This window comes from Myotis nattereri (genome assembly GCF_964212035.1).
Source record: "Myotis nattereri genome assembly, chromosome: 15".
Lineage (NCBI taxonomy): Eukaryota > Metazoa > Chordata > Mammalia > Chiroptera > Vespertilionidae > Myotis > Myotis nattereri.
In genome coordinates, this window is record NC_138090.1 from 25,947,639 (window position 1) to 25,963,014 (window position 15,376).

The 15,376-nt window shown below is 60.0% G+C and overlaps 1 protein-coding gene across 1 annotated transcript in view; it reads left to right on the plus strand.

The window, feature by feature from the left end:
* Positions 1–1,138: 1,138 nt before the first annotated feature.
* The window catches only part of NECAB2 (N-terminal EF-hand calcium binding protein 2), a 32,564-nt gene continuing 18,326 nt past the window's right edge, over positions 1,139–15,376 (plus strand). Inside the window, exons 1-5 of the mRNA XM_081108115.1 lie at positions 1,139–1,418; positions 3,779–3,803; positions 8,959–9,067; positions 11,584–11,609; positions 11,751–11,848. Coding sequence (XP_080964241.1) covers positions 1,173–1,418; positions 3,779–3,803; positions 8,959–9,067; positions 11,584–11,609; positions 11,751–11,848 — 504 coding nt within the window. The 5' untranslated portion in view covers positions 1,139–1,172. The remainder of the gene's footprint in view (positions 1,419–3,778; positions 3,804–8,958; positions 9,068–11,583; positions 11,610–11,750; positions 11,849–15,376) is intronic.

Genomic DNA, 15,376 nt, shown 5'->3' on the forward strand with positions numbered 1-15,376 from the left:
GAGGAGCCTGCTCTAAGCTGGGGCAAGCACAGGGCCCTATGGGAGGAGGCCCTTGTGCTGGGGGTTGGGGGACAAGGGACGGTGCCCCGAGTGTGGCAGATGTGACGGCAGTGTGTTAGAAAGGGGAGGGGAGGTGTGTGTGAGGAATGGGGCGCAGCATATGGTTACCCTTCAGTCAGTCCCTCGTGCTCACCGTGCCTCCTTCACCTGCCACAGGGCCTTTGCACAGGCAGGCCTCCAGCCCACTTTCTCCTCCTTTCTTGAACCCTCCCTCTTCTTTCCACTCCCTCAGCATGAGAATCACCTCCTCTTGGAAGCACTTTCTGACACACACCCCTCCATGGGCACCAGGGAAATTACCAGCTCAGGGTCCAAGGTCCCACCACTTCCTAGCAGTTCCGTTTTAATGGTTCATTGATTGGTGGAATCTGTCCGGCATCTGTCTGCCCAGTCCGCTGTAAGCTCCAGGAGGCCAAGACTCCCATCCCTTTTGCCCATTGTTGGGACCCAGGGCCTAGCACGTAGCTTTGGAATGAGGGGAAGAGGGTGTTCTGGGAAAAGATTGGTTCTGGGAGGAGAGGTCTGCGGGAGCCTCGTGCCCCCAGGAGGGAAGGGGGTGCCCCTGAATTGGCAGTGGCGGTGGAAGCCCAGGGAGTGGGCGCCGAGTCCGGCAGCTGGAGCCAGCAGAGGGCGCTCGGGTCTCGTCGGACACCACGCTCGGGCCCCTGAGGCGGCGCCCAGAGGAGCGAGTAGGGGGACATGGGGGCAGAGGGGGGGGGGGGCCGGGTTGCAGCGGGAGACTTTTGGGGGGAGAAACCCCCGCACCCAGACCCCCACCAAACCCGCGACTGCTGGGCAGCCTCCTCCCTGGCCAGGCCGGGGTTCAGCACCCCCGCGGGCAGCCTTCTGCCGCCGCGCCCGGCCGCTGGGAGTGGGGGGTGGACACAGGGCACGTGGCTCGGGGTCCGGGCGGAGCGCACGCCCGTCCCCGCCCGGTCCCCCGGCGCCGGCCCGTCCCCGCGCTGGCCGCGGCCGCGGGGGCAGAGGGAGGGAGGGCGGGCGGGCGGCGCGGGCGGCGGCGGAGCCGGGGAGGGGGTCGCGCGGGGGCGGGCCGCGGCGGGAAGGCGGGGGTCGGCGGGCTTCCGGGCGGCGGCGGCGGCGGGCGCGGCGCGATGTGCGAGCGGGCGGCGCGCCTGTGCAGGGCCGGCGCGCACAGGCTGCTCCGGGAGCCGCCGCCGCAGGGCCGGGCGCTGGGCGGGCTGCTGCGCTGGGTGGGCGCCAGGATGGGGGAACCCCGGGTGCCGCTGGTCCCCGACGCCCCCGACGCCCCTGACGCCCTTGCCGTGGACCCCGCCGTGGACCCCGGCCCCTGCCCGGGCCCCGCCTCGCCGCGCGGGGGCACCGCTGTCATCCTGGACGTGAGTACGCGCGGGCCGGGACCCCGAGCCCCCATCCTTCCACGGGGAGACCCCCAACGTCGCCCTCCTTCGTCGCCGCCGGGACCCGCTGGCCCCCCTCTTCCTTAAACAGGGAACCCCCTGCCCATCCCCCTCGGCAGCGCAGAGCAGGTACCGGCCCTTCTGCGTCCCAGAGCGCGCGCCCCCAGCGCCTCCACATTCCCATCGTCTCCATCCAGGTCCAGGCTCATCCCTCCACCTGGACGCACCCCCTCCCTCAGCTTCTCGGAGCCGGATCCTGGAGCCCCCTCGACCTGACCACCATCCCCCTACTTTGTCTTGGCCCAATCCCCATCTTTTCCCAGCCCGAACATCATCCTTCACCCCCCTTCCTTCCCAGGACGGGAGCCCCTGACCGCCCCAACCCCCTCCTGCTCTCCAGCCTGGTCCCTGCGTGGGTGGCTACTTTCCTGAGACCACCGGTCTCTTCCTCGCTAGACCCTGAGCCCCTATCAGCCTGCCACCCGCTCTTTGCCAGCAAAGCCCACTCCCCACCGCTGTCTTCGCTTCTCCTTTCCAGAGAGTTGGAACCACCCCCAGGAGCCCTGTCCGGACCTTTCTGAGCTCCATCACCACCCCCATGCCGCCCTGAGTCCCCCTGTCCATTCCTCCCCCTCCCCCGATACCCCTCCCCCATCCTCTCTGGAACCCAAACTGCCTTCCCAGGGGAAGCCTGCTCCCGCCTCCCACTCCCCAAATGGGAGGGAGATTCTGTAGGGTGGGTGGCAGGGGATGGGGAGGTGGGGTGCCAGGCGGAGGTGGAGGGGCTTCCTCCCCACCCCGTACCCCAGAGATAGACAGCACCGCAATGGGGAGTGCATGTCCCAGCCAGGGCCCCTGGCAGTGCGGGCGGGTGTTCTGGGAGGGGTGTGTGTGTGTGTGTGTGTGTGTGTGTGTGCGCGCTTGTGCACGTGAGCACGAGTGGATTTTCTCTCTCCTTTCCTGGAACCCACAGCTGGCTCTGGGCAGAGAAGGCTGGGCAGGGCGGGGAGGGTGGAGCTTTGCTGGGAGTGCTTGGGGTCCTGGTGCTGGTGCTCCCAAACACACACATGCACAGCCCAACACACCCGGACCCTCTCTCAAGACCCCAGCAGAGTTGGCAGCTGAAAGCCCTGGGCCCGCCCTGCAGGGAAGGGGGGGGCGCAGACCCTGGGTGCAGACCCCTCCCATTCTCTCCTCTAACAGTCCAGGGGGTGGGCCCCAGGGTCCTGGAGTACTGCGTGCGGGCTCTGAGCCTCCGTGTCCTCATCTGTGAAATGGGGTGATGAGCAGATGGGGGGGCTCCATGCTCGTGCAGACTCTGGAGCCACAGCAGGTGGTCATGTGTTCAGTAACACCCAGGCCCTCGGCTGGCACCTGAGGGTGGAACCCAGCCTCGGAGCAGGAGTGTGGGCCCTGGGCTGAGGCTTTGAGGGGCGCCAGAGAGTGCTCCCCTTCCTGCCCAGGACCCTGGCATCAGGGTTCAGCTAAGGAAGGGGCTGAACTCCTGAGCTGCTGTGTCAGTGTGTCACAGCCTCGGGTGGATAATGGATGCCGCCCCATAGCTTGCAGGGGCCTCTGTCCTTTATCTCAGGGACGCACCAGGTGGGTGGTTGAGGTGTGATCTACCTCTCCCTCCTTCCATCAGCAGGGCTACTGCCCCGAAATGCCAGGAGGAGGAGTTATCTGGTCTCCAAGCTCAGGCTGGGGGTGGGGGTGGGGGCGTGGGCTGGCCGCTCCTCTTTCCTACCTGAGGTGGCAGCTGGTTTCCTGAGCTCCTGTCAACCTGCTTCTACTCGCTCCCCTGCCCAAAGGCCCCTCCTGCCTGTGGCTGGTCCAGTGGCCAAGCCTGGAGGTTCCTTTAGAAGAGGCCTCTGTTCGGACTTAACCCAACCTCCCTGGAGCGCCCTGAGGCTGCAAGGCCTGTGGCTGTGTCCTCGGGACACAAATTCGGGTTGTGCAACTCAGGGTGCGACAGTGGGTGAAGCCCCATGGACCGGTGGCGCTGGGAGTGCACCCCCAAGCATGTGGACAGTGTGAGCCAGAGTGTCCACACGCGTGTGCATGTGTCTGTCAGCGTGGCTGTGGGCAGGCTGGCGGCACAGAGGGAGCGTGGGCGGCTGCTTCCGCTGGGGTGGCTGGGAGGGCCTCTGCCTGTAACATCCCTCCCTCTCCCACCCTGGATCCCAGCCGGCGGGTCTCCTCCCCGGGGAGGGAGAAAGTGGGGGCTCAGTTTCCCAGGGCACCTGCTGGGGGAGGGGACATCTGTTCCAGCTCAGGAGCCGCTGGAGGGCACCTGCTCTCTGCTCAGGGCTGACTCAACCCATCTCTCTTCCCTGCAGATTTTCCGCCGCGCGGACAAAAATGGTGAGTTTTCCTCCCATGCTGCCCCTGAATGAGGACCTGGTTCTCTCCGTCCTGACGCCTCAAGGGAAAGGACCAGGGGTGGGGAGTGGGCCACCTTGAACCTAAAGGTTAAGGGTACAGGTCTCTGAAATCTGAAGGCCAAATCCTGGTCCTGCTCGGTGCCTCAGTTTCCCCTCTGTACAACGGGACGCCCTAGTTCCTACACAGCGGGGATGCCATGAGGATTCTGTGAAGGGATGTCTGATGCCAGGGTGTCCTGCCCGTGGTAAATGCTTGGTGTGCTTTAACCCTTACACAGCTGGGCTGGGCCACGCTGTAAGGAAGCCCCCAGCCTCACGCTAGGCCAGCGGTTCTCAACCTGTGGGTCGCGACCCCTTTGGCGGTCGAACGACCCTTTCACAGGGGTCGCCTAAGACCATCCTGCATATCAGATATTTACATTACGATTCATCACAGTAGCAACGTTACAGTTATGGAGTAGCAACGAAAATAATTTTATGGTTGGGTCACAACATGAGGAACTGTATTTAAAGGGCCAGAAGGTTGAGAACCACTGCTCTAGGCCCTTCACAGGCCGGGGCACACTTCCTCCTCGCGGCTGCCTGGTGCGGTGGGTGCTGCATCCCGTGTTCTATCAGCGCTGTCGTGGCTCAGAGAGGTTAAGTGACCTGCCCAGGGTAGCCCAGCCTCTCCGACAGTGTGAGCAGCACATTGCTTTGCCATAGAACGCCTGACGCTCCCCTCTTGATTGCTGGGTAGGCTCCCACCTGTGTGAGGATAACCAGGTTCCCCAAGGCCCGAACCTCACAGGTGTGGCAAAGAGCGGGACAACTTCCTATAAATACTGCAGTCATTCTCCGGCCCACAGCGACGCTACATGGCTTTACCAAGGCACAGTCCCTCTCCAGGCCTCAGTCTCCCCGTCTGTAATGTGGGGTGATAACACTTACCTGTCTACTTGCCTAGGCTATTGGGAAAATACAGGGCGGTGTGGGATAGGTGTTTTAGGGAAAATTAAGCAGTGCTCAGTGTTTGCTCATTTACTGAAACAAGCTGATTGAGGGCCGAGGTCTCTGCTGGGGGAAGTGGGAACAGATGTGCCTGCCCCTCAGGGCCCCGAGCATCAGTCCCAGCCCCTCTCCGTCGTAGGCTGGAGTTCAAGGCCGCAGCTCTAGCCTGGGTCCCAGCACCCCCTTTCTCCCTGCCCCTGTGAGTTGACCTGTCCCCCTCCCTGCCCTCCCCCCCCCCCATGGTGTTGGGGATGGAACCTGAGGCCTTGGGGAGGGGGTGGGAGGAGGTGGTGCGCAGGCCTGGCTGGAAGTCAGTGCCTGGGGTCTCTACCCCTTGACCCCATCCCTGGGCGTGATGGCCCCTCCCGGGCCTCTTGGACCAAAGGACCATCAGAGCAATTGCATCTGGAGCAAGGAGAAAGGAAACAGATGGGGGGCTTCGGTGGGGCTCAGGAAATGACAGTGGCATCGTGGCCTGAACAGTGTTAGAGATTAGAGGAGGGGGTTAGAGGCTTGTCCCTGTCGTGGGCCTGGCGCCCAGCACACAGTAGGTGCTTGCTAAGTGCCTGTGGATTTAGGTGATGGGCCTGAACATGGATGCGAGTGTGGCTGTGCAGCCCTGGGGCGTAGCAGTGTGTCTGGCTGTGGTCTCCCAGTGGATGTGGGATTGTCCGTGCATCCGTGCGTGGTGGGTGGCACCCTGGTCTCCAGGCACAGCTGGGCTTTCCTCGCCATTACTTGTTCCCAGTCAGAGGCCGTGGTTCCGCCCCTGAGCACAGCTGTAGGCTCTCAACTTCTCTCCTGCGGGCCCCGTACAGGCCCAGCCTGCTGCTCCCCTTGGGGCCTTGCGTCTTCCCAGCCACCGCGGAGTGGCCGTGGGGGTGTCACCAGGGTTAGGGTGTGTGGGATGCGGAGCCTGTGGAAGGGGGCGGGGCCCCTCCTCTGTCACAGAGACTGCCCGGGTGCAAGCCCTGGCTCAGCCACTTCCCAGCTTTGTAACTTCAGGCCAGCCCCCAAACTCTCTGGCCTCAGTTTCCCCATCTGTAGTGGGGGTGATGAAACTAGCCCGCAGCGCAGAGGGCTGCCCCTGAGGAAGCAGCGAGCCCTGAACAGCTGAGGAGCGTCGCGCGCCGTGGAAATAGCCTTGGTTTGTCCATAGGTGTTGGGTTCCCTCCTGTGCTGCACAGGTGCCCGCTGCGGGGCAGGCTGCCGACGCCGTTGAGCCTCCGGGCACCGAGCTTTCATGGACCTCCTCCTTTGGTCTTCACTCTGCTCCTACTGGCACAGGAAGCACCGTACCCCTTGCCGCAGCTGACAGTAGCAAGGCTTGGCGAGGGCAAGTGACAGACTGCAGGTCCTCCCTTGAGGCGGGCGGGGGGTGGCAGATGGGTTCGGGCTCAGTTTGAAAACGTGTGGGCAGGGGATGGGCGCGGTGTGCACGTAGGGTGAGTGTGGGTGTAGACCAGAGACACACAAAGGCTCGTGCGCACACTTGTTGATCACAGGCGCACGCGGCCCTCCCCTGGCACCCAGCGGAATAAGATGCCGGGGGCGGGGGCGGAAGATGGAGTGCGGGCTCAGGCTGAGGCTGGGAGGGATGGGCCCTCGGATCACAGGAGCACGGGCCAGCCGTCCTGCTCTGAGGACAGAGATCTTCACAGAGATGGAGACGGCAGGGCTCCGAGGGGCGGCCTGGGGGTGGAGCCCGGAGGGCAGGCGCAGGTGCCGGCGCCTCTCTGCAGGGATGCAGACTCCTGGCATTTGAAAGGTCACTGACTAGAGGCTGAGCTCCTGCTAATTGGGAGAGACACCTGCCAATGCCCGCTGGGCGGGGGTGCCAGGCCGCTGGTCTAATGGGCGGGGCCTGGTGGGAGGGTGCTTCCCTCATTGGCTGATCTGATTCCTTAGGGCGGTGGTGGGGCCTTCGAGATAAATGTCAGCTGGGAGCCTTTGTGCTCAGGAGGCCTGGGCCCCCCTGCCGCTCTCCCAAGTGCAGACAACGGGGCACCTGACAGGCAGGAGCGGGTGAGGCAGGGAGACCCCCGGCTGTGCCCACGCAGACACCACGAAGCAATCCCAGCTCCCTTCCACTGAGCCCGGACTTGACCTCAGCGTGTCCAGGCCGCCCTGTGGCTGGAGCTCTTGCCACCAGACCCTGCCCCACGTTGGGTGAGAGCGTGGCCTCAGGAGCCAGATGGCCTGGGTTCGAGCCCCAGCTGTGGGGTCTGGACAAGCCCCTTAACGGCTCTGTGCCTCGGTTTACAGGTCTGTGAAATGGGGGTGACGGTGCTACCGTGCCATGGGGTGTGGTGAGGACTGAATGAGTGACTACGCAGTAAGAGCCCCGTGTGTCTGCCCTGATTCTGTGCTGTGGTTGCTGGCTTGATCACCAATCTTGCCAAATAGGACAGGGAACGTCTCCTCTTGGCCAGATGACAAAGACCCACAGCTTAGAGTTTATTTCACAGCTGGTATCGTGCGTGGCTGGGTTCTGGGCCTTCTGAGCGGGAGTGTTGGGGGGACTCTTAGGTTTTGAAAGTTACAAACTCATCCTCCCTCTTTGACACTGAACCCTGAGCCTGGATGGCGGAGGCATCCGGGACCCCGCCCTTACCCCCAGGCTCCGAGCACTCACAGCTCACAGTTAGTCCTTACTCTCTCCTGAGCTTGATGACGGGGAGGGAAGTGAGGACAAGTGTGAGGGTCTCCCTCTCCCCAGCTTGTCCTTTAGCCCTACGTTGAGCCCACACAGAGCTGCTGGGAGCAGAGACGGGCACTCCAGCGCCTTTAAGATGTAAGAACACCTTCGCTCTGGGCTCACATAGGCAAGCTGTGCCCTGCACGAGGGCCACTGCCTAAGGAATCGGGAGCCTCAGACCCAGCCTGCATCCGTCACAACCCTGTGCCCTGACGCTGGGCAAGGCCCTCACCCCAACCAGGAAAGGGCATCTCTTCCTAGTCCACCCACAGGTGCCAGGTGGGCTCGCTGGGCTTTGAGGCAGCCTGGCTGGACGCCATGGGAGGGGGTCTGCATGGGGGCTGGAGGCTGGGACGTGCCGTAGGCCTGCCGTCCTGCCTGACCTCCACTGCCGCCCACAGGCATGGCTCCTTTAAGAAGAGCAGGCTCATTGAGGGGCTGCTGGCTGCAGGGGTGGAGAGCAGCGGGGTGGGAGGAGCCGAGGGGGAAACTGAGGGCTGTTTCTCCTGGAGTCACAGGTCTGCTGTGAGCCCCTCCCTCAGCGGCCCCTCTGCCCTCAGCTCAGAGAGCTTCCCTGCCAGACGCTGTGCCAGGGGGCTGTGGGTGAGAGCAGAGGTGAGAGGGAGGAGGGGGGTGGGTGGCAGGTGGCATGCCTCAGCTGTGGTGCCCCTTACAGAGCCCCACGCCCTCCGCATCCCAGAGCCACAGCTCCCGGCCCCAGGGCGGGCGGGCGGGCCAGCGCTGGGCCCAGGCCAGGCACCTCCTTTCCTCGTGGTTTGGCATCTTTAAGGCGGCATCTGTGCCACCGAGAGAACTCCGTGCCAACTGTTGGCAACCGTCACACATCAGCCCTTTCAAAGGTTTGGGCTGAAGCTTGCCGAGTGGATGGGGCACAGGGCGAGGGGTCTTTCTTCTCCCCAATCAGAATGTGGGTGCTGGCGCTGGAGGTAATTTAAATGTGGGGATATCATCTGGGTACCTGGACGGGGGAGGGAGAGAGAGAGAGAGAGAGAGAGAGAGAGAGAGAGAGAGAGAGAGAGAGAGAGAGAGAGAGAGAGAGAGAGAGAGGCCATCAGACTGCCCGCCCTCGGGCCCTCTTGCAGGTGTGGTAGGTGTGGAGCGGCTGTGAACAGTGCCGGCCCAGGTGGTCAGGCGGGTCGATGCGAGGCCAGTGCCTGGCGGGGCAGGTGCTGGCTGTTGGGTGAATTCCTGCAGCGTGAGTCCCGCAGACGAGCTGCTGCTTGTGTGTGTTGGTTTGAGGATTATCTCCAATAGGTGTGGGTCTCTGGTTCGGGAATTGGCTGCGTGAGTCAGTCATTCCCCGCGAACTGGCGTGCGCTGGCCGATTGGGATTCGCCGACGGGACTGCTCTGTTGGTTTGGGAATTGTCTGGATTTGGGGACGTCCTGTCGCTCAGACGCCAGCTGCTCTCCTTCCCCCTTTGCAGACGATGGGAAGCTGTCCTTGGAAGAGTTCCAGCTCTTCTTTGCGGATGGCGTCCTCAACGAGACGGAGCTGGAGGGTCTCTTCCACACCATCGACTCCGACAACACCAAGTGAGCGGGGCCCGGGGTCCCCGCGCTGGAGCCGGCGCCGTGGGCTGGGAGGACGCCCTTCCTTCTGCCCGGCGCCCGCCTCCACTGCCCACCCCTGCCGTCCCCGAACTCCGTCGTCCGAAGTCAGCGGCCGCCTTGGCAGGCTGGTCTTTTCTGGCACATGTGGCTAAGCGGAGAGAGACCCTAGATTTTGCAGAAATCACTCTGGATGGTGAAGGGAAGTTGGCGGCTCTAGCACCTTCTGCTAATTCAGCCCAGTTCTGCCGGGACCTGGTGCTTCTTTCCCGACCCAACACCAACGCTGCCATCTTGTTCTCACCGGCTCCCATCCGAAACCAAACTAACCAGATGCTCATCCTAACTCTGTTTCTTTATTTCATTATTAATTTTTAATATATCTTTATTGATTTCAGAGAGGAAGGGAGAGGGAGAGAGAGAGATAGAAACATGATGAGAGAAACATCATTGATCAGCTGCCTCCTGCACAGCCCCTACTGGGGATCAAGCCCGAAACCCGGGCATGTGCCCTTGGCCAGAATTGAACCTGGGACCCTTCAGTCTGCAGGCCGATACTCTATCCACTGAGCCAAACCGGCTGGCGCCTCACTTTATTTCTTTTAGTTATAGTTTACTTTCAGTATTAGTTTGCCTAGGTTTCAGGTGTACAGCGTAGTGGTTAGGAAATCATATACTTTACAAAGTGTTCACCCCAACATTTCCAGTACCCAGCTGGCACCATGCATCGTTATCGCAGTATTATTGATTACATTCCCTGAGCTTCATCGCCCCATAACTCTACTTCTTAATGTGAATCCCACTTCTGACTCATCTAATTAAACCTTTCATCAACTCAGTCATAACCCTGACCCACATCTCAGAATCCATCTGAACCTCCTGGCCCACCCATCCCTGACTCAGGAGCAAATGCTGCTTACCCTGCCCCAGCCGCAGCCTTAATCCCACCTTCTCCTTTTCCTTGGGTTCCCGTTCAGCCCACACCTGGTCACCTTCCTCAGGCCTACTTCCGGGGAAGAGGACCAGAGTTCCGGGGGGTGGTGCTTGGGGCAGATTCGATAAGTTTGGGTCCCCTGAGACAGGCCAGAGATGTGGAAACAAGGCGCTGCCCCCAGGCTCATCTGCAGGGGACCCGGCGCCGTGAAGGCCTGGACCAGGGGTTGGGGCTGAGCGTCCTGAAGGCAGGGGCCGACACCGGGGCAGGTGGAGCCGGTGTCGTGTCCAGGGAAGGCGCCTGGAGGAAACAGCTCCTAGCACAGACTCCAGAGAAGGGCGTGTCTCTGCATCAGACAGGGGTGTCTGAGGGGTCCCTCCCGGCCCGGGAGCTTGGCAGGGCTGAGACCCATTGATGATGCATTCTCATCGGGTGCCTCTGTGTTGGGCCAGCCGGGTGGGGAGGAAGAGGTGCAGGTTTTGTGCATTTGACCATGAGAGCACGTGAGTGGGGAGCCAGCGGGGAGGTCTCACCTTCGGCGTTTTCTCCAGGGCTCCCCAGAGGCAGCGTGGGCATTCCCTCCTGGGGGAGCTGGCTAGGCTTCTGTCCGGAACAGTTCCCCCGGGCCAGAAGCTCGGGGAAATGCTAGTTTAAGCACAAGTGAACTGGCTTCCTTTCTGCGAGACCTGTCAGCACTTTTACTAGGACAGCGAATCAGGGGACCTCCCGGGCAGCGCGCACAGCCTCTGACTCCGGATCCAGCGGTTTGGGCCTGGGCCTTGGCTGAGCCCCATCCCGGTGCCCTCAGCCGGCGGGAGTGCTCAGGCGCCTTTCCCGGAGGCGTGTGGATGAGCCTGGGCTGGGAGGATTCAGGTTCTAGGCCAGCCCCTCCACTCAGTGAGGAACTGGGGCCCAGAAAGTGAAGGTTTCGAACCTGCAGACACTCGGGTCCCTGGGGGCCCACCGGGCACACTCCTGCGTCGCATCTGTGTTCCCAGGCTGCTTCGCTGCCCGCACCTGCACCCGTGGGGCCGGCCCTCGTGCTCAGCCTCCTCCAGGAAGGGCAGGACCCTTCCCCATCCAGGCTGTAGGAATGGGGTGCAGACCCTGGGGCTTGGGATTTGGGTGAGGACCGGACGCTCGCCCAGGACCAGGACCAGGCAGGCAGGAGTGCCCAGGGCAGCGTGTCGCAGGAGAGCTGGTCTCAGCCTGTAATGTCATCTCCTCCCTTTCGCCTCCCTTTTCCTGAGCTCCATCCTGGTCCCGTCTGCTCATGATGCGATCAGCAGACTTTGGGGGAGGAAGCAGGTGGGTGGTGTGGTGAGGGGGTCGGATAGACTGAGGTGCCGACGGAGCCCTGCTTGGGCCTTCGGAAGGGTTGGTGCCATTTACCTGCTGCACCCTCACCTGTGAAGTGGGGCTTGCGATGCCAGGGCATGGAATGAAGAGGGAAGGCACCAGGCGTTTTACCAGCTGCATGGGCCGGGCACACTGTGGAGGGAGGGCAGAAGGATGGGACCCAACAGGCCGGCTTCTGAGTCCCCCTTCCCCTGTTCTCTCTCTGCAGCCACGTGGACACGAAGGAGCTGTGTGGTAGGTACCCGGTTAGGCAATGCAGGGACCAAGATGTGTGGAGGGAGGGGAACTGGGTAGTGGGAATAGGGGGCACCGGGGGATTGGTGAAAGGGGCAGAATCCTCCTGTGACCCCTGATCTTTGCTCTCTCCTACCCCAGATTACTTTGTGGACCACATGGGGGACTATGAGGACGTCTTGGCCTCCCTGGAGACCTTGAACCATTCTGTCCTGAAGGCCATGGGCTACACCAAGAAGGTCAGCAGGTGTGGGTGGCCCTGGGGTTCCAAGCTCTGGTTTCCGATGTTCTCTGGGGCATCTACACCCACGGGTGCCTGGGTTTGTGAGGACAAGTGTTGGGTGGGCCTGGCCCTGGGCGGGCTTTGCTTGGCTCTCCTAGCGGGAGCGGAGGTGGAGTGAGCAGAGCGGCTCCGTGAATGGCCCTGTCCACCCGGTGTCTCGTATGTGGTTTGGAGGGTGAGACCCTTTCCCAGCATCGGCCGTGGCCCTCGGATGGGGTCCTGGGAAGGGAGCAGCAGGCAGCCCAGCCCTCGCCCGTGGACGAGCATCATGGCTGCCGGGCCTGTGCCTTCTGCAGCAGGGTCACGAGAGGGGAAGGGGAAGGGTGGGCTCACGTGAGGAATCGGATGGTGTCTGGTGGGAGAACACGTGCCCAGGCCTGAAGCCGAGAGCTGGGCAGAGGGGCCATTAGGAGTGCAGACCCTGCTGTGTCTCCGATTGGCTCCAAAGTCTCTGCCTTTCGTCCTGCCTCCTCGTCTGCGTGTATGACCTGGAGGAGGATGGGGGCAGGGAGATCAGGCCAGGTATGGGCTGGGGCTCACTGCGCCTTCTTCACATAACTCAGAGCCCACCACCCCCCAACTTCATTTCCTGCCTGAGACTGTACCTCCTCTGGCTGGCGACTTGCAGAGGGGACGGGTAGGCGTGATCTTTCTGCCTTCACGGAGAAGAGGCGCAGAAACTTCCGAAGGACCCACGATGCCCAGGATTAAACACTCAGTTTAATCCTCACAGCAACCCCATGGGTGGCTGCTCTCACTTCCCCCATTTTATAGCTACAGAAACAGAGGCTCAGAGAGGTGAACCCTGCAGAGTGGTAGCCAGACAGCCAGACCTACTGGCTGGAATGAGAGGGGAAACTGAGTCAGGGACCTGTCAGGAGGTATAGAGCACAGCATGGGACTTCAGGCTGCCGGGGGTGACTGGAGTGTTAGTCAGCCAGGAGCAGGGGCGGCCGCTTGGGTACACTGACCAGGGCACGCAGGGAGGGAGCGGGGAGCAGGCCAGGCCCTGAGGGACACCTAGACACCAAGGGCTTGCAGCGACCCGTGGGACCTCAGAAAAGGCCAGCCCCGTCTGCTGGGTGGGGACAGGGAGCTAGACTGATAAAGTCAGCCAGGCCTGCCTGAAGGACCCGGAGCCCGTCACTTTCCTTCCTGAGCCTCAGTTTCTCCATCTGTGGAATGGGAGCATTCGCTCTGTAGGATCTTTATGAGGACTGCATGAAGTAAGGTCTCCAATTGCTTAGCATAGGGCCTGGCACCGAGCAAAGGTGACTAGTTTTTATTAGTAGGCTCCTGTTGTATGGCCCAGGCACAGGTAGCGCCATTCTGTACATTTTTCAAATGCTGCTCAGTGACGGCTCCGCAGAGGATTAGAGAATCCCTTTCTTCCCGGAGCCCGAAATAGCCAAGCCTCACCCTGAGCCTCCACCACCCACATCCCAGAGTCATGCTGTTTTGAGTCTTGGTGTTTTAAAGTGTCTTTTAATAACATGTAAAGCCGACTCCTTTTCATTGTTTGTCTTTAGACTGTGTGGTATTTGCAAGTATCAAGGCGGGCGGTGGGTTACGGGGAGCATGGAAAGAGGCCAGACCCCAGAATCCGAGTCACCCAGACAAGGGCGTCGGCCCAGCCCCGCTCCCAACAGGCTGTGTGGTGCTCCCACCCCCTCGAGCCCCGGATTTCTCACGTGTGAGGGGCACCGTTGCCGAGAGCCGTTTATAACATTCACAGCTGCTGCTTGGTCTTCGGTCATAACTTCAGCGCTGTGACCCCGGCCTCCGCCCAGGAGCGGGTTTCCGCGTCCAGGGGACCGGTGTGGGGATTGCACTCTCAGACACCACGCACTCTCGTTCGGTGCAGCCCTGGGACGTCTCGGGTGGCGGTGACAGCGGGTTGTTGCCGTGGTGACTGGCATTGCTTTTTCTTGCGTATTTTCTAACCGATGTGTGTGTATAGAAATGCAGCTCATTATTTCAAATGCACCCATGGATGTTGGTTGCCTCGGTGGCTTTTGTCGCTGTGCAGTGGGAGCATCCGCTGGGAGCCGCGGGCCCCTCGTTTCGGAGGTGTTCCTCTGTGTCTCTGTGAGTCCTCTGGCATTTGTCCCAAATCGTAAAACGTCCTAATGGCGCTGCGTCAGTGATCCTCGTTTTGCTTCTGATTTCCAAGTGCATCTCTCTAGTGTTTTGCCACTAATTATTATATTAATGCCAGCTCTTACTCTAGGATCCCCTCAGCCTGCTCAAAAATTATTTCTGCGTTCCCTTCGTTAAATTCCGTCTTCGGAGGTGGTAGTGAATTTTCTGAAATGTCTTTTTTGTCTTTTAAAAATGATGGTGTGCGTTTTCTCAAGCTGTTGATGGGGTGGATTCTATTATTAGCTGCTCTCCTATTGAACAGCCCTCAGCTTCCTCTGATAAGCCCTCCATGAGGCATTATTCTATCACATGGCTGGATCCTGTCACCAGCTGAGTGTTTATTTCTCTCTATTGGGACTTGAGAATCGAGGATAGTTTGGAAATGAACTGTAGGTGGCTTTGAATCAGTTTCTCGAACAGAATTACTTTTCTATTCGAAAATAGAATTTATCTATGAGGCTTGGATCCAGGTACTGAACAGGGGAGGGGATTATTTTAATAGTTATGTTAAGGTCAATTCTAGTTTTAGTTAAATTTTCTTTCCATTGATGTTTTTAGAGAGAGTGGAAGGGAGGGAGGGGGGAAGAGAGAGAAACATGGATGTTAGAAAGACATGTTGATTAATTGCCTCCCACACGCACCCCAACCAGGCTGGGAATCGAGCCTGCGACTGAGGTACACGCCCTTGACTGGGAACCGAACCCGTGACCCTTTGTTGCCTGGGCCAGCACTCTAACCACTGAACCACAGCAGAGTAATTTTTTTTTTTTTACTTTTTATGTCCATTTTAGTATAGTTTTGAATAAAACTGTCACAGACATGATCCGTTTTATGGGAAACTAAAGGCCTGGTGCACGGATTTGTGCATGGGTGGAGTCTAGCTGGCCGGCCCCAATCAAGGCAATCAGGCTGGGCGGCTGGGGGAAAGGGCCATGGGCAGTTGGCCAGCCGGCCCTGCCTCCTGGTTGAACTCCCGGTTGGGGGGACGATTAGCATGTTAGCCTTTTATTATATAGGATTATGCATTGTATGTTCTTAGGATTTTTTAAAAAATCTAAAACATTGACACAAACCAGGCACTTAATGCAGATTAAGTTGAATAAAACATCTGATATAGCTCAGTTCTTGTTTCCATTTTTGTCCTATTTTGCTACATTTTAAAAACTTACATTTGACAAGTTTTGCTCATTTTCATTAGTCATTTTAATAACCAGCCCGACACATTTATTTAAATTTCACAATGTTTTCTGCCATATTTTCAGTTTCTATCATCATTTTTTCCTTTCTCCCCTTTCCTTCGATTTGTTGTTGCTATTCTTTTTACATGTGAACTACAATGCTT